Genomic DNA, 25,937 nt, shown 5'->3' on the forward strand with positions numbered 1-25,937 from the left:
GAGTAGTGTTTTTCAGAACTACCGTTCGCGCAGTGGACGATTTTTCCGTGCAAATCTGGCAAGATATTCCAGCTTCTCAAGTGGTAAACAAACTTGGGGATTCTGTCCTAGCTAGACATGTTTCAGGGTATCAAGTTACCCCTTCCTTAGTAGCTGTCAGTCCCCCATAGACTCCTTTCTTATATAATGGGGTAAGGTATTCCAAAAACCTGAAGTGCTTTTTTAATATTGACTGTTGTTGTTTTATATAGCCACCATTATTCATTGAACTACATTGTATATGCTAATACATTCTTTATGGTTAAGATATCCTGAGAGTGCCTAGTTCATTTTGTTTCACTCAGTTTCTTTGTTGGAGTGGACAGGGTGAGTCCACTTTACTGAGTGCACCTCAACTGGTTATTAGTTACTCCTGTGCTTCACATTCACTATTTAAAAAAAATATATATATCATTGGCACACACACATCCCAAAACACACGTACTATTAAAATAACAAATATTTATTCCATACTTTGAATGCCATAATGCAGACATAGCTTACAGATACTAGGGAATGCTTGTAGTTTTGCAACATTTGGAGGGCCGCAGTTTGCATGCCTGCCATAACGGAAAAAAATAATTTAAATGGCTGTTTTTTCGTTGCTTTACCTCCCCAAAATTTTTAAGAAAAAGTGATCAAAAGGCATACACACTCTGAAACGGTAACTCTGAAATCTACAGATAGCGCCACAAAAAATTTGCTTTACACAGCTTCATAGTTGTGAATGGAAAAATAAAAAAAATATGTCCGCTGCCTTCTCAAACAACTGATCCGCGGGGGTCCCAGTTATTGGACTACCGTCGATCAGATACTTATGACCTATCCTGAGTATAGAAGTCACGGAAAACCCCTTTAAGTCGTCTATATTTCTTCACACAGTCAGACCATGATGATAGCCTGTGTCTCTCCATCGGATCGTGATTTCATGGAAACACTGAATACTTTAAAGTATGCAAACCGAGCTCGTAACATAAAGAACCGTGTGATGGCTAATCAAGAACAGAATGTTCAGCAGGTACAGGCACTAAGAGCGGAGCTGGCACGGTTAAGACTGGAATTACAGGAGTACAAAACTGTAAGTTGTGAATGTTTTATCCGCTAACAAGACTGTATAGATACTGATTTTTAACATTGATAAAATATGTTGATTAAAAAATGATTAATTCCAGTATTTCTCCAGGATATGCTGTATTTTGAGAACAAACATCTAAAAGGATCTTACAATGATGTGTTTGCACAAGCAATTTGTACAAGGACCCCCTTACTCTCTTTGCACACATAGGCTTAAGGGGGTTTGAAATGGGGGAAAGAATTAGGATATACTGTAGCTGATTCTCTGGAATTCGGCATAGCAAAGAAGTGACATGTTGACCAGAAAGGTAAATTTGAGTGTCAACAGTGTTAAAGTGGTCACAGGCCTAAATTTTAAATGGAAACTGGTAGAGGTTCCAGGGAACCCCGACAAGGAAGAAGAGCCAAGGAGGTGGAGATTCAGGAGAGGGACAAGTGATGAATATATCACATCATATTACTATCACCTATCTGCAGCAAAATTAACAGCCCAGTCATGGGAGTCATGCAACCATCCATATCACACATGATGTCACGTTTCTTATCCAACATTGTTAATTAAAATTTACTCAAAGTGACTTAAAATAGTTTTCTGGGAATTGCTATTGATGATAGGTTATCAATATCAGATCAGCAGGGGTCCAACACCTGGGATCCCTGTCTAAACAGATTTTTTTCAGTTTTCGCCTCCAAAATAGTGTCACAAAACTTATATAGTGTCACTACACCCAGCACCTTCACCGAACAGCTGTTTGTGGCAGGCGCCAGAGACACAACAATAGCTAGAGCTGGAAGCACAAGGCTACATCCATTGTGTGGTGGTGGTGCCAGTCTACTGCATCTCTGCTCCCATTCAAGTGAATCTTTCCAACTAATAATTGGGTGCTCCTCTACCAGTACCTGGCTGGCCTATCCTATGCAACAATTCACCTTCTTTTTGGAAATTTTCCCTGGTTGATAGAGGATGTGTCCTTCTGCAGCAGTGCTTCCCCTGAAATTGCCTTCGCTTCATTCACCAACTTGGCAAACTTATTGGGTCTTCCATCAAGACTAGTCCTCCTGACTCTCTTCCCTCTTCTCCTTCGAGCTATTACCCAGCTAGCAGCATCATCCTCCTAAACTTCAGTGCTGCTTTAAGTAAATTTGAATTAACAATATTGAATAAGAAATATGACATCATGTGTGATATGGATGGTTGCATGACTCATATGACTGAGCTGTTAATTTTGCTGTAAAAGCTGTAGGTGATAAGTGACATGCTGCTTGCAAATTGCACTGTGTTTTCATGGTGTCAGGTTCCTTTTAAGTTGTTTGTGACTACTACGGATTTCTATTCAAAGTACAATATAGAAAGTATGGTGCACATTTATTAAGATTGGCGTTTTAGACTCCAGTCTTAATAAAGGCACTGTGCTGGTGGTGGATCCGCTGAAGTTATGAAGAGGCGCTGGCCTCTCCCAGAGTATTTCTATATTGCTATCTAAGTTTCTTTTGACTGTTTTACTGCATTCTTTGATATGGCCACGAATTATTAATTTTGACCCAGCTAGACAAGTACAAAACTTCTATAGCACCTAGTAACCAAATGTTTGCATTGGTTCCACCAATTTTGCACATAAAAAATCCACCCAACTTCCAAAATTCAAAACCAAAGTTGTTTGACATGAGATGTTATCATATCTGTTTTAGTAACTACTTTTATTCCCCATGCAATTACAATTCTGATCATCTCTAATAATAAAATCCCTGTGTTAGTGCACTGTGTCCGTGTGTGTGTCACCAGTTTTGCACTGGACATGCGCAGTGGGGCGTACAATCAGAACACAGTGCTCCACACACACAGCGCTCCATAACTGTTTAACCCCTTCAATGCCGCGTTCCTTAGGGACCACTGTCTGGAAGACCCATCGTGGCCCGATGTTTGAAGGGTTAAGCTCCCTCCCCACTGTGTGCAGCTGCTGCTGGCCACCAATGAGAGCAGAGAGGAGTAGAAGGAAGGGACTGTAGCCACTGTGCAACCAATGAATATACTTAATGCTTGAATACAGATGTAGCCTGCGTGTGCCAGCCATATCCTATACCGGCCCCTGGCCTCTATGTCGCTGCAATCCGCCGCAATTAACCCCTCAGGTCCTGAAGGGTCAATTGCGGCAGATCACAGCGAGCAGTAATAGAGGCCAGGTATGGGATATGGCCGGCACACGCAGGCTATATTTGTATTCAAGCATTAACTATATTTATTAATGGCACAGTGGCCACAGTTCCTCCCTTCTACTCCTCTTCTTCTCAGTATTATATTAATTGAGGTCCCCCCCCCACAGTATTAAATCATTGGTGACCCCAGGGCCCCCTTCCTTACCCATTGGTGGCGCAGTGCCAGCTTCTGATTGGAGCCACAGCAGTGTGATCCTGGGGTTCCGATCAGTTACCATGGCAGCCAGGACGCTACTGAAGCCCTGGCTGCTATGGTAAGCTCCCTGCTGACCTGTGCACAAAGCACAGGGCAGCAGGGAGAGTGTGAGGTCCTATTCACCCTAATAGAGCTCTATTAGAGTGAATAGGACAAGGGTTCTAGCCCCTAAGGCGGCTAATAGTTAGTAAATAAAAAGTACAAAAATAAAATAAAAGTTTAACCCCCCCATATAATATACAAAATAATATATAGCAATATATATATCGTTATCGCACATGCTTTGACTTATATTGCGATATAGATTTTAGGTCATATCGCCCAGTCCTAAGATCAATACACTGCAGTACACTATATAGTGTACTGCAGTGTATTGTAAGCCATCAGACCCACTTGATCTTCAAGAACCAAGTGGGTCTGGGTCCCAAAAAAAAAAGGAAATAAAATGAAAAAAATAGAAAATAAATAAATAAAACCTTACTATATACACACATAATTGGTAAAAAATGAAAAACACAAAATATGTTTGGTATCAAGGCGTCCGTAAGGACCTGATCTATAAAAGGATCATGTTACTTTTACCGCATGGTGAACAAAAGAAAAACTATGATGGAATTGCAATTTTGCCCACCGCACTTTCTAAAGAATGGTATAAAAAATATATAAAAAGTCATATGTATCTAAAATTAGCACCAACCAAACCATGACCTCATCCTACAAAAAATGAGCCCCTACAGAAGCCAATCGTCCAAAAAAATAAAAAAAATATGGCTTTCAGAAAATTGAGACATGCTTTTATTGATTAAAATAAAGCTAAAAAAATGCACATATTAGGTATCATCAAGTCCGTAACGACCTGCTCTATACAAATAGCATGTGATCCAACCCATCTGGTGAACACCATAAAAAAATAAAATATGTGCCAAAAAGAAATCCGTTTTTTATCACCTTACATCACAAAAATTGTAATACCGAGCAATTAAAAAGTCATATGTGCCCCATAATGGTACCAATAAAACCGTCATCTTAGGTAGGACTCATTTTTTGCAGGATGAGATTACGGTTTTATTGGTACCATTATGGGGCACATATGACTTTTTAATTGCTTGGTATTACAGTTTTTTGATGTAAGGTGATAAAAAATGGATTTCTTTTTGGCACATATTTTATTTTTTTATGGTGTTCACCAGATGGGTTGGATCACATGCTATTTGTATAGAGCAGGTCGTTACGGACTTGATGATACCTAATATGTGCAATTTTTTTAACTTTATTTTAATCAATAAAAGCATGTTTGAAAAAAAATCACCCAAATCACCCCCAAAAAAATAAGATTTTCAAAAAATGGAAACACAAAAACATGATTTTGTTTTAAAAAATGCTTTTATTGTGTAAAATAAAATAAAAATATGCACGTAATAACCTGCTCTCTAAAAATAGTATGTCATCCAACCCGTCTGTTGAACGCCGTAAAAAAATAAAATAAAAACTATGCCAAAAAAGCAATTTATTATCACCTTACATCTCAAAAAGTGTAATCCCAAGCGATCAAAAATTCATGTGTCCCAAAATGGTACCAATCAAACCATCATTTCTTCCAGCAAAAAATGAGACCCTACCTAAGGCAATCGCCCCAAAAAATATGGCTTTCAGAAAATGGAAACCCAAAAACATGATTTAAAAAAAAATTGTATTGTGTAAATCCAAAATAAAGTAAAAAAAATAGACTTATTAGGTATTGCCGCATCGTTACGAACTGCTCTATAAAAATATCACATTATCTACCCTGTCAGGTGAACATTGTAAAAAAACTAATAATAAAAACCGTGCCAGAACAGCCATTTTTTGGTTCCCTTGCCTCATAAAAAGAGTAATATATATTTATACACACACAATGCACAACTACCTCTAGCAAAAGATTTCTATACTGCAGAATAAGTCTTTTAAAAACACCCCCCCCCCCCCCCCCCCGCCGCACCGCTCACACCAGCGTGCTGACCAACCAGGACATATCGCTCCCCATGCCGCCTGCACCACCCACTCCTGCGAGCCGGAAAGCAGGTCGGAACGCCACCATTTCTATTCATCAGTCCCAGCTGCCATTTCTGTTTGTCAGTCACAGCACTATCAGCCATATAGAGAGGAGCCCCTTTCAGCAGTCTGACTTACCAGTCGCTACCAGCAGTCTCAGCACCAGCAGTCAGTGCCAGTCGTACAGCCACAGCCACCAGTCACAGTACCAGCAGTGTCAGCCACCAGTCAGTGCCAGCCATCTCAACCATCAGTCAGTGCCACCATTCAGTGCCAGCATTCTCAACTACAGCCAGCACTCGGTGCCAGCAGTCTCAGCTGCAGCCAGCAGTCTCAGCCACCAGTAGAAGAAAGAAGGATCCCATCAGCATGTCTGGTGCTGTGATCCTTCTTTCTTCTACTGTTCTGTTGACTGCTGTGGATCTGCGGTCTTGTTGCGGCTGATGCATTCCGGAATTGGTTGATGAGGTCCGTTTGTGATGCTCTACAACATTACTTGTATATGGTCACAGTCACCGGTTAGTGCCAGCAGTCTCAGGCACAGCCGCCAGTTTCAGCCACCAGTCAGTACCAGAATTCTCAGCTACAGCCAGCCTTCAGTGCCAGCAGTCTCAGCCACAAGCTGCAGCCAGCATTTTCCACCACAGCCACCAGTCAGTGACAGCAGTCTCTGCCGCAGCCACCAGTCAGTGACAGCAGTCTCAGCCACCAGCCGCAGCCATCAATCTCAGCCACAGCCACCAGTCTCAGCCACGGGTCAGTGCCAGCAGTCTCAGCCACAGCCGCCAGTTTCGGCCACAGCCACCAGTCTCAGCCACCAGTCAGTGTGGTCAAGTTTCCTTGCCATCTAATATAGCCTGTTCCTACTAATGTTTATGCACTACTGTTCTAGCGCCTGTTATTGTAACAACGGGCTGGATGTCTAGTATTTACATTTAATTCTATGTTGTGCTATCTGTCTATTGTTCCTATTAGATGTTTATTAATAAATGTACTGTCCTTGCACAGTCTGACACTGGGAGCACTGACTGTACAGTGTCAAACTGTGCAGGGACACACACCAGTTGATAACAGCCAGTTGTACATTTATTCATAAACTTCTAGTAGGAATAACATAGGAATGGCACAACATAGAATCATAAGGATAGATGCTCAGGAATTGTCATTTCATTCATAAATACAATTATTTACTAAAACATATATCAGGAGAGGCAACAAGTCCACTTTAGCTCTTCAGTTGGGTATTTTAGAGATGTAGTGTCCTCAGATTGCTATGTAGGAGATATTCTTATTTCTGTAGTGATAAGTAGAGTAGATACATAAGTTTGCGATAAATAGTAAGTTAGAAAATACAACTATTGATGTTATTGTTTCACCAGGGTCATCGTGTGCCTGGTTCTGATGCTCTGAGTGACATGTGCGAAGAGCTGTCTATGCTACGTAGTGAAAATGCATCACTACGTCTCCGTGTAAATGCATTACAAGAAGCCATTAGAGCCATAAATGCTCGTGTCACCCGCATGGCTGGACAAGAGGCTGCTCGCCTGTTACAAAGGGCTGGTGAGTGATTGCTGCATATATTATTACAAACTATATTACAAGTATAGCTTTCATCACATAAATATATTGAGTAAATCAGTTTGTAAAACAACTGTGTGAGAGACTGGATGTGGTGAGTGCTGTTCAGGGGGTGGATTAACCCCTTCATGACTGGGCCATTTTGTAACTTCATGACCAGGCTGTTTTTTGCAAATCTAAATTGTGTCACTTTATGTGGTAATAACTTTGGGACACTTTTACTTATCCAAGCCATTCTGAGATTGTTTTCTTGTGACACATCGTACTTCATGTTAGTGGTAAATTTGAGTTGATATACACCACCTTTATTTATAAAAAACTGAAAATTTGGAAAAGTATAAAAAAAAAATTCTCTGCTTTTAAAGGGGTTGTATCATCATGGACAATGAAGGCATATCGCTAGGATATGCCCCCATTATCTTATTGACGCCGAAGGTGTCAAACAAGATTGCTCAAAGACGGTCAGGTTCCTAGTGTGACATAGCAAGCGGTTTTGTTTGGGAAGGCAGGTATTTTCCTCTCAACGTGGGTGGCTGGGCTGATTTCCAGCCAGATGAGATCAAATACCGGACCAGTTTAAGTGCTGGTCCAGGTTTTGGCAGCACCTGGCTGTCCTTTAAATAGGATCAAGTCTCTGTCTTGGGATCTGAGGCATGGTGCCATACTCAAGGGCTGAAAGCCACATGCGGGGAAATAGACCCCCTAAAGCCTGTTGTGGATGCTGAAAGAACCTGCTAACAAGGTGACTGTTTTTGTGCTTTGGACTTTCCTTTGACTGTCAATGTTGCTTAGTTTTTTTCTCATGTGTGAATAAACACAGAAGTTTTGTTTTACAAACTGTTTCTTTTGCCTCTATTTTGCATCCGCTTACCCTGCCTACCAGAGTGAATCCTCACAATTGGTGGCTTGGAGCTGGCACACGCAGTGAGGCTGGCGTAAACACCAAAATATTTTTTTCGGGTACAGCTGGATGTCCTGGATTAAACCAGCTAAATTTAAACCTGTGTCACATGACAAAATGGAGGCTGTAATAAAAGCTCTCGTGGAGGCTAATCAACACCAGCAAGAAATAAACCAGCTGCTGTTACAACACGTGAAGGCTTTACAGACGGCAGGAGCGTCACAGAGTCTCCATGATGTCCGGAAAGTGGTCAGTGTGGCGATCCCTTAGATGAAACCATCAGATGACGTCGAAACTTATCTGGCGATGTATGAGAAGGTGGCCACAAGGGAGAATCTACCCCGAGATCAGTGGGCTGAGGTCGTCGCTCCGTTCCTGACATCCGATTCCCAGCGGGTGTATTTCGAACGAGCAAGTTGCCGACTACCCGAGAGTCAAGGGTGAGATTCTGGCAAGACTGGGAGTGAATGTGTTGGTCTGGGCCCAGCCGGTGCATCAGTGGGGGTTTAAGCCGGCTGAGCCAGTGAGACCCCAGTATTATAACTTGCTTAATCTCTTGGAAAAGTGGCTACAGCCTGATGTTCTGAGCCCCACTGCTATGCTGGACCGTCTGGTGGCTGATATGTTCTGATATGCTCTTGAGATGGTCGACCTGGTAGAGCACTATGAGGCTACCCGGAATCTAAAGGGGGGTTATTTTAGGAGGGGGGGTAGTCAAAACCCGTAACTCTCCACCTCAGACCCGGCGATTTGAACCCACCCAGGATGTGCCCCCTGTGGATCCAGCTCCAATAGTCTGCTGGCAGTGTCGGGAGCCTGGCCATGTACAAGCTCTGTCCACATCAGGTGGAACCTATGGACACAAACTATTGCTTCCTCCAGTCGTTATATGCTAGGAAGCTGTGTGCAGCGGGTGCCCCAGAGACTCTGAATCACCTGTGCCAGGTGGAGGTGGGAGCCACTCCAGCAGAGGCTCTGTTGGATTCAGGGAGTCTGGTGACCCTGGTAAGGGCTCCCCTGGTACGGACCACGGAGTATACTGGCCAGAAAGTTGGGGGTCATGTGTATTCATGGAGACTTAAAAGACTACCCCACTGCTATGGTGTTTCTATCCACGGTTGCCGGTGGGTGGACCAATGAGGTGGCTGTCGCCACCAAGTTACACTATGAACTTATAATAGGGAGAGACTTCCCGGGGTTCCCGGCACTGTGGCCTGCTAAGATAGTGACTGTTACCCATGAGACAGGGGTAACCCTAGCAGAGTGGCCTGGCTCAGGAGGGAGACCAGAACCTTGGGAACCTGAGTCTGAAGGACCAGCGGTAGGGGTGACTGCCACTTCGGTGGAAGAGGGGGAGACAACCCCGCTAAGTGTGATGGTGGGAGACACGTGGGACTTTACGCCGGGTCCTGAGCTTGCACACCTTAATGTCTCCGGAGATAATTTTGGTACCGCCCAACACCGGGACCCAACCCTATCCCGAGACTCGGAAAATGTATTAATAGTAGATGGTGAACCACAATAACCAGGGGCAGAGTCAATGTTTTCCCGTTTTGATGTTCATCAGGGTATGTTATACCGGGTAAACGAGCTGCAAGGTGAATCCATTGAACAGTTGGTGATGCCCCAGGCTTATTTCAAACTCGTGTTAGAGTTAGCCCACCAGCATGTTCTCGGGTGTCATCTGGGAATGCAGAAGACACAGGACCAGATACTACAATGGTTTTACTGGCCCAGTGTGTTTAAGGAGGTGGAAGAAATCTTGCCCGACCTGCCAGGCAACTAGCCCCCAGCACCTTTTTCGCAGTCCCTTGGTACCTCTCCCGATCATTGAGGTGCCGTTAGAGCGAATTGGTATGGACGTCGTAGTCCCAGTGCCGAAGTCCACTAGAGGACACCAACACATCTTGGTCATTCTGGACTACGCCACTCGGTACCCGGAGGCGGTGCCACTGCGACATACATCGGCGAAGCTTATAGCTAATCAAGTTGTTCTCCCGAGTGGTGCTACCTAAAGAGGTTCTGACTGACCAGGGGACCCCTTTTATGTCCAAGATCATGAGGGAACTCTGTAAGTTGCTGCATATCAGACAGTTATGGACGTCCGTGTGCCATCCACAAACGGACGGTCTGGTGGAAAGGTTTAACGAAACTCTAAAAACCATGTTAAGAAGGATTGGGATCTTATTCAGCCCTATCTCATGTTCGCTGTGCGAGAGGTACCCCACTTCAGCCCTGGGTTCTCGTTCTTTGAATTGCTTTATGGCAGACATCCTCCTGGTCTGTTGGACGTGGCCAAAGAGGCGTGGGATCAGCAATCCACTCCGCATGAAAGTGTCTTGGACTATGTTATCAATATGCAACAGCGGATAGAGACCGTTTTCCCTCTTGTCAGGGAGCATATGGAGGTCACTTATCGAACCCAGAGTCGGATCTATAGTCGGCAGGCTCGGGTCCGGAACTTTAACCCGGGTGATCGGGTTTTGGTTCTGGTACCGACCGTGGACAGTAATTTCCTGGTTAGATAGCAGGGGCCTTACGAGTTACTCGAGAAAGTCGGAGAGGTAAATTACAAGGCACACCAGCCAGGGAGGCGGAATCCGGAGCAGGTTTGCCATGTTAATTTACTTAAACCTTGGAAAGGTAGGGAGACCAGTACTGAAGACAGCCAGTGGCCGGGTTTTCTAGGGGAATTGCCACAGTAAAAATGTCTGACAGCCTCTCCTCTAAACAGGCTCAAGAGACTAGGGAGTTCATTAGTCGGAACACGGATGTGTTCTCCGACCTCCCTAGACGTACTTCCGCAATCCAGCATGACATTGTCACTGAGCCTCAGGCAAAAGTCTGGTTTAAGCCATACCGGGTACCCGAGGCTCAGCGACAAGCCATCTCGGAGGAATTGCAGCTCATGCTGCAGCTAAACGTCATTGAGAAATATAAAAGTGAGTGGGCCAGTCCTATAGTCTTAATACCCAAGCCCAATGGGACGTTACGGTTTTGTAACGATTTTCGTAAGCTGAACAAAATATCTAAATTCGATGCATATCCCATGCCTCGGGTGGATGAGCTTATTGAAAGGTTAGGCCAAGCCCGGTATTTTTCTGATTTGGACCTCACCAAAGGGTACTGGCAGGTACCCTTGACGGAGACTGCCAAGGAGAAAACTGCCTTCATTACACCAGAGAGGCTGTACCAATATAAGGTTTTACCATTCGTTCTGCCTGGTGCCCCTGCCACTTTTCAACGTCTAATGGACATTGTGCTTCGTCCACATCGGCGATACACCTCGGCTTATTGGATGATATTGTCATTCACAGTACCGACTGGGAAAGTAACCTGTCCAAAGTACAGGCCGTAGTAGACTCCATTCATAAGGCTACTTACTAGGCCGAGTCTGCCCTGTTTCACCCTGGGCGTTCCTTCTCCCAGGAGATCTGCGCTGCGATTGGACAGCGCTACAGCCTGGGAGTTTTTTTTGTCCCAGGTTGTGAGCTTTGCGCTGCGATTGGACAGTGCTACAGCCTGGGATAAGGAACTCCCAGGGTGAAACAGGGCAGACTACGCCTAGTAGAACCAATTCAGTGAAGATACCAGAGGACACAGTGGTCGAACGGAGCGGCGCCCAGGGATAATAGTAAGTGCAGTGAGATCCCTGAGCGCCGCTCTATGTAGCCTGCTAATTATCTTACAATGTTTGGACTGATTAAAGGTACTCTTTAAATAGGCAGCTGGGCTCAAAATCAAGGTCTCTGTCTTGGGATCTGAGGCATGGTGCGGTACTCGAGGGCTGAGAGCCGAATGCGGGGAAACAGGCCCCCTAATACCTGTTGTGGATGCTGAAAGAACCTGCTAACATGGTGACTGTTTTTGTGCTTTGGACTTTCCTTTGTGTGAACGAACACTAAGACTGTCAATGTTGCTTAGTTTTTTTCTCATGTGAATAAACACTGAAGTTTTGTTTTGCAAACTGTTTCTTTTGCCTCTGTTCTGCGTCCACTTACCCTACCTACCAGAGCGAATCATCACACTAGATGAAGTAGTGTGAAGAGCGCATAGAAGTGTTAAAGATATTCATAATGTTTTCCCTGCATGGGAGCCATATTACCAAGTATAGAGGACAAAGGTTTCAGAGAAGTTCCTGAAAGGATCTGGCAAAATCAAAGAGGGGAGTTTTTAGTACCAGTGAGGAAAGAAGTGGACAAGTTACCTCGGGGGAAACAAGGGATGATCAGTTAAGAGGTCCCTGGGGATCTATAGGAGAGGATTCCGGGCTGATGGCCTCTAGCACTTCAAAAGTGTGATTAGTAGTGAGAGAGAGAGGATCGGTAAGACCGCAAATAATTCCTCAAGCAGGGGAGAGCAGTCAAAGCACTTGTTGAAGAGTCTCTAGCTATTCTAATCCAAGATATCTGACTGATGGGACGGAACATGTCTAGAAGTTGGGCATAGGCCAAAGAGTGATAGTATAGCCTACAATCCGGCAGACCCACCCTACCTGCATCCTTTGGTCGGGTCAAGATCTCCCAACGGATACGTGGTCTAGCAGGGGACCACACAAATTTTGTGAAACATCTACGCATTTGGGTACAGAAAGAGGTGGGAATACGAATGGGGATGGTCTGCAGGTGGTAAGGCAGCAGATTCATTTTTAAGATACTGATCCTTCCAAACCACAAAAACTCTTTACGACGCCAAGAGTCCAGTTTCGTTTGTAATCGGTAAAAGAGTGGAGTAAAGTTATCCCTAAATAAGTGAGATAAAACTGAGCTAATTTGAATCCCCAAGTAAGTGATGCCATTAGTTGGCCATGCAAAGGGAAAGGAGGCTTTTAGGGAAGTGACAAGATCTGACCCTAGGGAGATGTTCATGGCGTTAGATTTGGACATGTTAATCTTGAAATTAGTCCATGCCCAAAAGTGAGATATTTCTCTTTGCAGGCATGGAAGGGAAATACGAGGATTGGTGATATAGAGTAGCAAATCATCTGCAAAAGCAGCACATTTATACTCTTGATCTCCAATACGAATACCAGAAATATCAGGGTTGGCGCGTATGGCAGACATGAGATGTTGCATGACTAAAACATATAGTAGGGGAGACAGCAGGCTTCCCTTTTAAATGCCATTTTGGATGAGAAAAGAAGGTGAGAGTCCCAGTAATTTTGATCTATGCAGATTGTGTCTGATACAGAGTGAGGATTTTGGACTGTAACCAAGGTCCTAGACCTATGTGAGAAAGGCTAGAGTATAATGAGGGACATGAGATGTGATCAAAGGCCTTCTCTGCATCAAGGGACAGGACCATGAGGGGGATATGGTGAGTCTTAACATAGTGAATAATATTCAGTGTCTTCAAGGTGTTGTCCTGTGATGTAAAAAAATTAGACAAAGATAGATCATTTCAGAACTTTTTCCACCTTCAATGTGACCTATAAACTATACCACTCAATTAAAAAACAAACTGAGATATTTTAGGTGTAGGGAAGAAAACAAAAAACAAAACAAAAATAATGTGGTTCATAAGTGTGTACACCCCCTTATAACTGGGGATGTAGCTGTGTTCAGAATTAAGCAATCACATTCAAAATCATGTTAAATAGCAGTCAGCATACACCTGCAATCATTTAAAGTGCCTCTGATTAACCCCAAAAAAAGCTCAGCTGCTGTAGTTGGTCTTTCCTGAAATTTTCTTAGTCGCATCCCACAGCAAAAGCCATGGTCCACAGAGAGCTTCCAAAGCATCAGAGGGATCTCATTGTTAAAAGGTATCAGTCAGGAGAAGGGTACAAAAGAATTTAACAGGCATTAGATATACCATAGAACACAGTGAAGACAGTCATCATCAAATAGAGAAAATATAGCACAACAGTGACATTACCAAGAACTGGACGTCCCTCCAAACTTGATGAATATCTGGCAAGTACTGGCTGTGTGGTACATGTGACAACAATCTCCTGTATTCTTCATACATCTGGGCTATGGGGTAGAGTGGCAAGACAAGAGCCTTTTATTACAAAGAAAAACATCTAAGCCAGGCTACATTTTGCAAAAACACATCTGAAGTCTCCCAAAAGCATGTGGGAAAAAAGTGTTATGGTCTGATGAAACCAAGTTTGAACTTTTTGGCCATAATTCCAAAAGATATGTTTGGCACAAAATCACCACACATCACCAAAAGAACACCATACCCACAGTGACGCATGGTAGTGGCAGCATCATGCTTTGGGCCTGTTTTTCTTCAGCTGGAACTGGGGCCTTAGTTAAGCTAGAGGGAATTATGAACAGTACCAAATACCAGTCAACAGTGGCACAAAACCTTCAGGCTTCTGCTAAAAAGCTGAACATGAAGAGGAACTTCATCTTTCAGCATGACAACCACCCAAAGCATAAATCTAAATCAACAAAGGAATGGCTTCACCAGAAGAAGATTAAAGTTTTGGAATGGCCCACCCAGAGCCGAGACCTGAATCCGATTGAAAATCTGTGGGGTGATCTGAAGAGGGCTGTGCACAGTAGATGCCCTCGCAATCTGACAGATTTAGTGTTTTTGCAAAGAAGAGTGGGCAAACCTTGGCAAGTCAAAATATGCTGATAGACTCATACCCCAAATACTGAGTGCTGTAATAAAATCAAAAGATGGTTCAACAAAGTATTATTTTAAGGGTGTGCATACTTATGCAACCATATTAATTTGTTTTAGAATTTTTTCTTCCCTCTACCTAAAATATTTCAGTTTGTTTTTCAATTGAGCTGTACAGTTTATAGGTCAATTAAAGGTGGAAAAACTTTTGAAATGATTTAAAATTAATTAAACTGTCCAATTTTTTTTACATCACAGAAGCCTGTGATTTTATCCACTGTATATCTTGAGGTCAACATTCAAGAGATAAATTGGGCGATAGCTCGCACATACCTGAGGATCTTTGTCAGGTTTGGGGATAACCGCTATATGCACTTTAGTGGACTGGGCCGGGAAGGGAAGCCAAGACAGCACAGCGTTAAAGACACGGAGGAGGAAAAGGGGTTCCGGATGCAGAAAATATCTTATAAAACTTTGCCGTGAACCCATCCGGACCCGGGCTTTTGCCCCCAGCAGGGGATTTCAGCACCTCTTAAAACTCTCCATCAGTGAAGTCTCAAGGCTAGCAGATTGATCCGCGGTTAACCGAGCAGAAGAAAATAGGGGCAAGTCTCCCGGACTACACAAGGGAGGAAAATTATACAAAGCAGAGTAAAAAGAATGGAATGTAGATACAATTTCTGGGGTAGTGTGCGTTGTTGAACCGTTTGATGTTTTAATGACTGGGATATGTGAAAAAGCCAGTTGACCTTGTGGAGCCCTGGTCAGCAAACTCTTGTTTCCATATTCGTAGAACTTCCTGTGGCAAGTTTGGATCATTCTTAGTAAGGGAATGAGCCTTGTCCCATTTGATTTGAGTCCCATGCTTGATGAGAGTGCTACGCAGAACACATTTAAGAGCCTCCCATTGTGTGGGCAGCGAAGTTTTATGTGCCAAATGGTCAGCCAAAAAGTTCAAAATAGTTAGGGACACATGAGCAACACATACCGAATCAAGAAGGAGAGACTCGTTAAGTCCATTCTCCTTTAGAGAGAAAAGGGAGTTGTAGAGAGCAATATATTGGAGCGTGATTTGACCATAGGATGAAACCGATATGTGTAGATTCCAACCACGAAAGGGCATGGTGTTGGAGCAGAATGTAGTCAATGCAATTATAAGAGGAATGTGGCGTGGAGTAGAATGTGTAGTCTTTGTCTGTGGAGTGTTGTATACGCCACGTTTCACTTAACTGCAGTTGTGAAAAAGCCGTCCTGACTTTTTTAATCGCCTGGAAGGAAATGGCAGCACGGCCGACAGAATTATCAAGTGTGAGATCAAGGGTAAGGTTTAAGTCCCCACAGAGGATTACTGTGCCTGGTATAAGAGGAAGAGCCTTGTCAGTTAGGTCAACTAGGAATGCGACTTGATACTAGTTGGGTGCATAAACATTAAGGAACGTGAATTCACGGCCCCCAATAAGCAAGGAAAGGACCAAGTACCTAGCACCGGCATCAACCGTGCAACCAAGCAATTCAATAAGTCAAGGATTTATGGATTGCTATGGCAACCCCCTTTGACTTGTTGAGTGCATTGTTAGCATAATGCCAGGTTGTATAGTATTTATTGTGACTACTAGGAGCAGCTCCCTCCTTGAAATGGATTTTTTGAAAGCAAATGAGGTGTACCTGTTGGCGATGAAAATGATGGAGAATTTGTGTTCGTTTTTCAGGAGTGTTGAGCCCCTTTGTGTTGAAGGATGCGATTTTGAGAGTCATAATGGTAGAGGATGTAAAGGAGACACAGAGGAATAAGAGAAGGAGCAAGAAGAGGGGAGGAGAGGAAAAAGAGAGAGAAAAAAAAAAAAGAGAAAAGGTTAGTGCTTTGCAATAAAGGAAAGCAACATCTAAATTGTTTAGTTGCACTGCTTGGGAATGCTAAGAATGGACCAATAGGTCAAAAGATATGGTCACCAGGGAGAGATATGTTCCCAAGTGAATGCCTCAAACTACTTTGGGAAAGTGGTAGTCAAGAAGATGAGCGCCAACCACAATCCCTATCAGCGATACTTGTTATAAACAGTGCCACCTGCTATATGGGGGAAAAAACAGACTGACAAGCAAAAAGGAGAAGTCATGTAAATGCAAGAGAGAAATCATCTCGAACAATGACAGTCAAACGCTCTAAGGTCGAATCCGTCAACCGGGAACCTCACACTGGTTCGATGTCCTCGGGAGTAACGGGAGGGCAGTCCAGAGACTCCACTAGTTGAAGCTTGAGAGAATGGTAAGCGCTGGGGAGGAGAGAAATTGGACGGAACAATGGAGGGCCAGGGCCCATCTCCCTTGACGGCAGGTTCATCGACAGAAGGCTCTGAATGTAACCTGGATGGTCCCCGTTACATCACAAAGTGGCCATGTGGCTTTTGTGACCAGCAATTAGGGGAAAAGGGAATCCCCAGCGATATGGATTTCCTCCGAGAAGGTTTAGGAGAAGTTTCAAAAAAGCTTGCTGAACAAGAGTATATCGAAATAAGTCCTAGAGTATCATGATGGGGTTCCCCTCAAAAGACATAGACAAGTACTGATGTGCTTTGTTCAGAATCTGCCCCTTTACTGCATAGAAGTGAGTCAGACAGATCACGTCTCTAGGCCTAGAACCCTCAGGAGTCGGTGGTCGCAGTGCTCAATGTGCTCTGTCAATTTCTATGAGTGTGGCACTGGGACGTTCCTGGATGTTATTGAATAACGAGGTAATGGTGGGTATTATTAGGTCGGCAGTGGAAATAAACTCCGGGAATCCTCTAATACGGAGATTGTTGCAGCGTCCACGGCTCTCTATCTCATCCAAATGTTGCTGGAGGGTGTAGATTTGGGCCTCCTGGGACTGAGTTATGGATTGAAGAGCCTTCACAGGGGAGGTATCATATTCCTTGCAAGGGCTGCAGCCGCATGGTGGTCTTGCTGTGGCCAGGACAAGAGGTAATTTTTCTGGACCGCAGTTGGCGCCAGGTCCAGTGACATTGGTTCAGGCCTGAACGCTGGGTCAGTAGCAGTGCAGAGAGGGAGCGGCGGTCCCGTAGTTGCAGGGACATGGCCTCCGATTGCAGAGTAGACGAGGTGGCGCGCCTCGTGGCTAGGGAGACCGCCGCCATTTTGAAGCATGTGAGCTGGGTCCGGCAGCATCTCAGCTGTTAGGCCGGATTGCCTGGCGAAATTGGCAATTAAGTCTCATTGTGAGGAGGCGAGGAGAGCCTTTTTGGTGGATTTCCCCATCTTCAATAGCAAGTGGGCGCTTGCAACAGCTCTGGGTATAGCGAAGCTCACACCGAGCACTACCTCACTCCTCCATTACTGGCCACACACCCCGTAATTGGTGTTTTGGGCGACAATGGGCCGCACAGGGATGTCAGGTCCAGAGCTACCACCCCACACATCCGTATTATAATCCACCATTGGTGCTGTTATAGAATCATAAAAAAATACTTCTATGTTTTTTGTGTGACAAGTTGTACATTCTAATGGCACCATTTAAAGGGAACCTGTCACCTTTAAAAACCATCCCAAGCCGCCAGCAGTACCTGACAGTAGCCAGAAGCATGTTTTTTCTTCCTGAAAGCCGATGCGGCTAAAGCTCAGAAAACGTTTTTTTATCCCCTGCCAGCGCGTGTCTCTAGTCATGCTTGAAGTCAAGGGGGCAGCGGCCTCCTTGCTTCAAGTCAATATAACCATGCCCCCTTCCCTGCCCTGTCTCTGTGACTGACAGTCGGCAGTTCGGCTGGCTTTGCCAAACTCTCTGCATAAGCGCTGTCAGTCACAGCGAAGGAGCATGGAAGGAGGCGTGGTTATCTTGACTTAAAGCAAGGAGGCCGCTGCCCCCTTGACTTCAAGCATGACTAGAGAAGCGCGCCAGTAGGGGATAAAAGAACATTTTCTGAGCTTTAGCCGCATCGGCCTTCAGGAAGAAAATGATCGTCGGAAACATGCTGCTGGCTACTGTCAGGTACTGCTGGCGGCTTGAGATGGTTTTTGGAGGTGACAGGTTTCCTTAAATATTACTATAAACGAAACCCATAAAACTTTATTGTTCCCAATTCAACCCCAATTAGTCTTTTTTCCATCTTTGCACAACATTATATGGAATATTAAGTGATGCCATTACAACTTGTCCTGCCAAAAACAATTCCTATTTTGGCTATGTGAACAGAAACATAAAAAAGTTATGGATCCTGGAAGGCATGGAGTAAAACAAAAATGAATTCATGGAAAATGGCTGCGTCAGGAAGGGTTTACAATTAAAAAACAGCCCAAATAAGAACTATTCTTGGGGAGTTGCAACAGCTTTGGTTTTATGTTAATGAAAAAAATTATAATACATATATATATATTTATATATATATATATATATATATATATATATATATATATATATATATACAGGTCCTTCTAAAAAAATTAGCATATTGTGATAAAGTTCATTATTTTCTGTAATGTACTGATAAACATTAGAATTTCATATATTTTAGATTCATTACACACCAACTGAAGTAGTTCAAGCCTTTTATTGTTTTAATATTGATGATTTTGGCATACAGCTCATGAAAACCCAAATTTCCTATCTCAAAAAATTAGCATATTTCATCCGACCAATAAAAGAAAAGTGTTTTTAATACAAAAAAAGTCAACCTTCAAATAATTATGTTCAGTTATGCACTCAATACTTGGTCGGGAATCCTTTTGCAGAAATGACTGCTTCAATGCGGCGTGGCATGGAGGAAATCAGCCTGTGGCACTGCTGAGGTGTTATGGAGGCCCAGGATGCTTCGATAGCGGCCTTAGGCTCATCCAGAGTGTTGGGTCTTGCGTCTCTCAACTTTCTCTTCCCAATATCCCACAGATTCTCTATGGGATTCAGGTCAGAAGAGTTGGCAGGCCAATTGAGCACAGTAATACCATGGTCAGTAAACCATTTAACAGTGGTTTTGGCACTGTGAGCAGGTGCCAGGTCGTGCTGAAAAATGAAATCTTCATCTCCATAAAGCTTTTCAGCAGATGGAAGCATGAAGTGCTCCAAAATCTCCTGATAGCTAGCTGCATTGACCCTGCCCTTGATAAAACACAGTGGACCAACACCAGCAGCTGACATGGCACCCCAGACCATCACTGACTGTGGGTACTTGACACTGGACTTCAGGCATTTTGGCATTTCCTTCTCCCCAGTCTTCCTCCAGACTCTGGCACCTTGATTTCCGAATGACATGCAAAATTTGCTTTCATCCGAAAAAAGTACTTTGGACCACTGAGCAACAGTCCAGTGCTGCTTCTCTGTAGCCCAGGTCAGGCGCTTCTGCCGCTGTTTCTGGTTCAAAAGTGGCTTGACCTGGGGAATGCAGCATCTGTAGCCCATTTCCTGCACACGCCTGTACACGGTGGCTCTGGATGTTTCTACTCCAGACTCAGTCCACTGCTTCTGCAGGTCCCCCAAGGTCTGGAATCGTTTCTGCCACACTTTTTCCTTCCCACAGACTTCCCACTGAGGTGCCTTGATACAGCACTCTGGTAACAGCCTATTCATTCAGAAATTTCTTTCTGTGTCTTACCCTCTTGCTTGAGGGTGTCAATGATGGCCTTCTGGACAGCAGTCAGGTCGGCAGTCTTACCTATGATTGCGGTTTTGAGTAATGAACCAGGCTGGGAGTTTTTAAAAGCCTCAGGAATCTTTTGCAGGTGTTTAGAGTTAATTAGTTGATTCAGATGATTAGGTTAATAGCTCGTTTAGAGAACCTTTTCATGATATGCAAATTTTTTGAGATAGTAATTTTGGGTTTTCATGAGCTGTATGCCAAAATCATAAATATTAAAACAATAAAAGGCTTGAACTACTTCAGTTGGTGTGTAATGAATCTAAAATATATGAAAGTCTAATGTTTATCAGTACATTACAGAAAATAATGAACTTTATCACAATATGCAATTTTTTTTAGAAGGACCTGTATATATATATATATATATATATATATACGAAGAAAAATGGCGGCACTGGCTCCCAAATGAGAAAACGGGTGCACGTCCCAAAGGGAATGGACTGACTTCCCTGATGAATATTCTAAGAAAAATGAGCGGCACTCCAGAAGTAAAAGTGGTGAACCCTTTATTCACACCAGTGGTGCAACGTTTCGGCTCAGATCGCGAGCCTTCCTCAGAGATTTATATATATAAATCTCTATACACTACTTACAAAAAGGAATATTTGGCTTTCAGGTGAAATTTATAAAATTTATGGGAAATGTGAAAAGTTCATGCTACAGTGATTTTATATCATTAAAGAATGGCATTTAAGTAGAAGCATGCAATGGTGATTTCCTGATCTCAAACAATTTATTGAAACAATGCAAACAACAGTGGTGGGTATACCCCCAAAGAAAATGTCAATGTCTCAATAACTTGTCATAAGCATAAATCTTGAGCATAAATTGTCTTGAGCATAAATTACAGTTTGACAACGATATATCTTATGCTGTTCACAGGTCGACTTATTGTCTGCAAAGGCATGGCATCCCGCTCCCTGTTCTGGGGTACAGCAACTCAGCAGATCCCTTAGGTTTTCAATGGGATTCAGGTCTGGAGAAAGTGCAGGCCATGCCATTTGAAGTCCCTCATTCTCCAGCAGCCGTTCCCTAATGATGCAACCTAGATAAGCTGCTGCATTGTCGTCCATGTACAGTAGATGAAATTAGGCCTGTGTTGTTCATGCAGAAGCACAATGATTAGATTAATTGTGCTATTCAAGTAGTATGGGCTTGTCACTGAACCATTTAGTGACTGTTACCGAGACATGGTTCAATGAGAGTAATGAATGGGATATAACAATACCAGGGTTCTCTCTATATAGGAAAAACAGAGAAGGCAAGAAAGGGGGAGGGGTGGCCCTGTATATGAAAGATAGCATAAAATCAAATTTAATACAAACTAGCAAGACAAATTTAGAGTCAGTTTGGGTTACGTTGCTGCTTGATAATCATAAGGTAACTAGTGTAGGTGTGATATATAGACCACCTAGCCAAGTCAAAGAATTAAATCTACTAGTTGAGGAAATAGCTAAAATTACTTTGAAAGGGGAAGTTATCATTATGGGAGACTTTAGTCTTCCTGATGTAAACTGGAAAACCAAAATAGCTGGTTCTGCCAGGAGTACAGATATTCTAAATTCCCTACTGGGATTATCTCTACAGCAAGTAGTGGAGGAGCAAACCCGGAACCCGGAAGCAAGTTATAAGAGCTTCTAAAGTACAGGCCGAAGAGAAATTAGCTCAGTCAGTGAAAAAAAGGCGATAGATACATAAATGAAAAAAGGAAACTAAAACAAGGAATTACCAAATTAAAAACAAAAGGAAGATATAGGGAAGAAGATAAAGAACTAGCTGACTGCCTCAATGAATACTTCTGTTCAGTTTTTACAAAGAAAATGAAGGAAAAGGACCTCAGTTAGGGAGGAAGACTAATGACTCTTTTGATGCATGTGTCTTTACAGAGGAAGAGGTTCTAAGGCCTCTTTCACACTTGTTTTGTCCGGATCCGGCGTGTACTCCACTTGCCGGAATTACACGCCGGATCTGGAAAAACGCAAGTGTACTGAAAGCATTTGAAGACGGATCCGTCTTCAAAATGCTTTCAGTGTTACTATGGCAGCCAGGACGCTATTAAAGTCCTGGTTGCCATAGTAGGAGCGGGGAGCAGGGGAGCGGTATACTTACAGTCCGTGCGGCTCCCGGGGCGCTCCAGAATGACGTCAGAGCGCCCCATGCGCATGGATGACGTGCCATGCGATCACGTCATCCATGTGCGTGGGGCGCCCTGACGTCACTCTGGAGCACCCCGGGAGCCGCACGGACGGTAAGTATGCTGCTCCCCCGCTCCCCGCTACACTTTACCATGGCTGCCAGGACTTTAGCGTCCCGGCAGCCATGGTAACCATTCAGAAAAAGCTAAACATCGGGACCGGCAATGCGCTGAAACGACGTTTAGCTTAAGGCCGCATCCGGATCAATGCCTTTCAATGGGCATTAATTCCCGGATCCGACCTTGCGTCAAGTCTTCAGGATTTTTGGCCGGAGCAAAAAGCGCAGCATGCTGCGGTATTTTCTCCGGCCAAAAAACGTTCCGTTCCGGAACTGAAGACATCCTGATGCATCCTGAACGGATTTCACTCTATTCAGAATGCATTGGGATAATCCTGATCAGGATTCTTCCGGCATAGAGCCCCGACAACTGAATTCTATGCCGGAAGACAAGAACGCAAGTCTGAAAGAGCCCTAAGTCAGCTGTCTAAAATTAATACAAATAAGTCACAGGGGCCTGATGGGATACACCTAAAGCTATTACAAGAGCTTAGCGCTGAACTAGCAAAACCATTAACATATTTATTTAACCAATCACTAGTACCAGGAGTTGTCCCAAAAGATTGGAAATTAGCAAATGTTGTGCCCATTCACAACAAAGGTAGTAGGGAGGAATCTGGCAACTATAGACAAGTAAGCCTGACATCAATAGTGGGGAAATTAATGGAAACTATACTTAAGGAGAGGATTGTGGAACATCTAAAATTCCATGGATTGAAAGATGTAAAACAGCATGGGTTTACTTCAGGGAGATCATGTCAAACTAATCTTATTGATTTTATTTGATTGAGTGACTAAAATAATAGATGGCGGAGGTGCATTAGACATCGCTTATCTAGACTTTAGTAAGGCTTTTAATACAGTCCCACATAGAAGGCTTATCAATAAATTGCAGTCTTTGTGCTTGGACCCCCATATTGTTGAATGGATTAGGCAGTGGCTGAGGGACAGACAACAGAGGGTTGTAGTCAATGGAGTATATTCAGACCATGGTCTTGTTACCAGTGGGGTACCTCAGGGATCTGGTCTGGGACCCATATTGTTTAATATCTTTATCAGCGAAATTGCAGAAGGCCTCAATGGTAGGGTGTGTCTTTTTGCTGATGACGCATAGATTTGTAACAGGGTTGATGTTCCTGGAGGGATACACCAAATGGAAAAGAATTTAGCAAAACTAGAGGAATGGTCAAAAATCTGGCAACTAACATTTAATGTTGATAAGTGCAAGATAATGCACCTGGGGGCATAAAAACCCAAGAGCAGATTATAAAATCAGTGATACAGTCAGTATCTGAGGAAATGTATTTAGGGGTCATTATTTCAGAAGACTTAAAGGTAGGCAGACTGTCATAGAGCAGCAGGAAATGCTAGCAGAATGCTTGGGTGTATAGGGAGAGGCATTACCAGTAGAAAAAGGGAGGTGCTTATGCCGCTCTACAGAGCACTAGCGAGACCTCATTTGGAGTATTGTGTGCAGTACTGGAGACCATTTCTCCAGAAGGATATTGATACTTTGGAGAGAGTTCAGAGAAGAGCTACTAAACTAGTACATGGATTGCAGGATAAAACTTACCAGGAAAGATTAAAGGACCTTAACATGTATAGCTTGGAAGAAAGTTGAGAAAAAGGGGATATGATAGAAACCTTTAAATACATAAAGGGAATCAACAAGGTAAAATAGGAGAAAATATTTAAAAGAAGAAAAACTGCTACAAGAGGATAACATTTTAAATTAAAGGGGCAAAGTTTTAAAAGTAATATCAGGAAGTATTACTTTACAGAGCGACTAGTGGATGTATGGAATAGCCTTCCTGCAGAAGTGGTAGCTGCAAATACAGTGGAGAAGTTTAAGCATGCATGGGATAGTCATAAGGCCATCCTTTATATAAGATGGGGCCAGGGGCTATTCATAGTATTCAGTATATTGGGCAGACTAGATGGGCCAAATGGTCCTTATCTGCTGACACATTCTATGTTTATTTGTTTCATACCAGTGTAGGGCAGTTCTGTATTGACTAGACACACCCGCCCACACTGTAACATCATCACCACTAAAGGCTTGTCTGGCTCTCCTTGACGTATCCAACATAGTTGACGGCCATCATTTCTGCTCAGCGTGAATCGACTTTCATCAGTGAACAGCATTGAGGCCAACTGATCCCTCGTCCAGCGTATATGCCTCCTGGACCATGCAAGATGAGTTGTCTGCCTGGTGGTCAGGTAGCCTTGCAGATTGTCTAGCACACAGAGCACACTGATGTAAATGGCTTTAAAATGGTCTGATATGACACTTTTGTGCTTCTCACCTCCCTTAAATGTGCCTGGTATTATGTGGCATTCATCATCCAGTTTCGCAGGGCATTGTTCACAATGAAATGGTCATCAATGTGGGATTGTGGCCAAAGGACTTCCACTTCTATGCCTTTCTGTGACTTTCCAGTCTCTCTGTATCTCTGTTGCAACCTGCTGATAACACTCTGTGACACTCTAAGCTCCGTGGCCAATTCCATCTGAGAACATTCTGGTTGAAGCCTCGCAATTGGTCTCAAAATGTGAACAGCATGATGAGGTCAACTGTTTAAATACCAATTTTAATTCCCTTGTTAGAGAACAGCAAGTTGTGCAAAGAGTACTGAAATATTGAACAGTTGGACATGTTTACTCATTTTTTTATCCCTTCCAGACAGCCATTTTTCACTTTCCCTATGCATTTTGCAAATCTGACATGTATCACTTTATGTGGTAATAACTTGGAATTCTTTTGCTTATCCAGGCAATTGTGAGGCTGCTTTTTCATACAGCATTGTACTTCTTGTCAGTGGTTAATATGCGTCGATATATTTTACCTTTATTTACAGAAAAAAATCTAAAATTTATGGTAAATTTAGAAACAATTAACAATTTTCTAAATGTGTATTTCTCAGTTTTTATTACATATAGTGATACCTCACAAAATAATTATTTGACATTCACCATATGTCTACTTTATGTTGGCATCATTTCGTAAATGTAATTTTATTTTTTAGGACGCTAGAAGGATTTTGAAAGATTTATTTTAAAAGCAATTGAAATTTTCAAGAAAATCTCCAAAAGCAACTTTTTTGTGGACCAATCCAGTTTTGAAGAGACTTTGAGGGGCTTACGTAATAGAAACCACCCATAAGTAACCCCATTTTAGATACTTTATCCCTTAAATTATTCAAAATGGATTTTTAGAAACTTTGTTAACCCTTTAGGTGTTTCATAACAATTAAAGTAAAATGGAAGTGAAATTTAAAACACATCAAGGCCTGAATGTGAATTACCTTGATTTTTTTGTTTACGGAAACATCCATATACAGTCATGTATAGGCACACTGCAGGACTCGGGAAGGAGATGGGAAGGAGCACCTTATGGCTTTGGGAGGGCAGACTTCACTGGAATTGTTTTAGGGGCCAGATGTCACGGAAG

The 25,937-nt window shown here is 43.2% G+C and overlaps 1 protein-coding gene across 1 annotated transcript in view; it reads left to right on the forward strand.

Moving 5' to 3' along the window:
* The window catches only part of LOC122931583 (kinesin-like protein KIF21B), a 735,311-nt gene that overhangs the window by 248,837 nt on the left and 460,537 nt on the right, over positions 1-25,937 (forward strand). The window contains exons 8-9 of the mRNA XM_044285657.1: positions 922-1,117; positions 6,934-7,114. Of these exons, the coding sequence (XP_044141592.1) occupies positions 922-1,117; positions 6,934-7,114 (377 nt within the window). The remainder of the gene's footprint in view (positions 1-921; positions 1,118-6,933; positions 7,115-25,937) is intronic.

Source organism: Bufo gargarizans, chromosome 3 (assembly GCF_014858855.1).
Source record: "Bufo gargarizans isolate SCDJY-AF-19 chromosome 3, ASM1485885v1, whole genome shotgun sequence".
Taxonomy (NCBI): domain Eukaryota; kingdom Metazoa; phylum Chordata; class Amphibia; order Anura; family Bufonidae; genus Bufo; species Bufo gargarizans.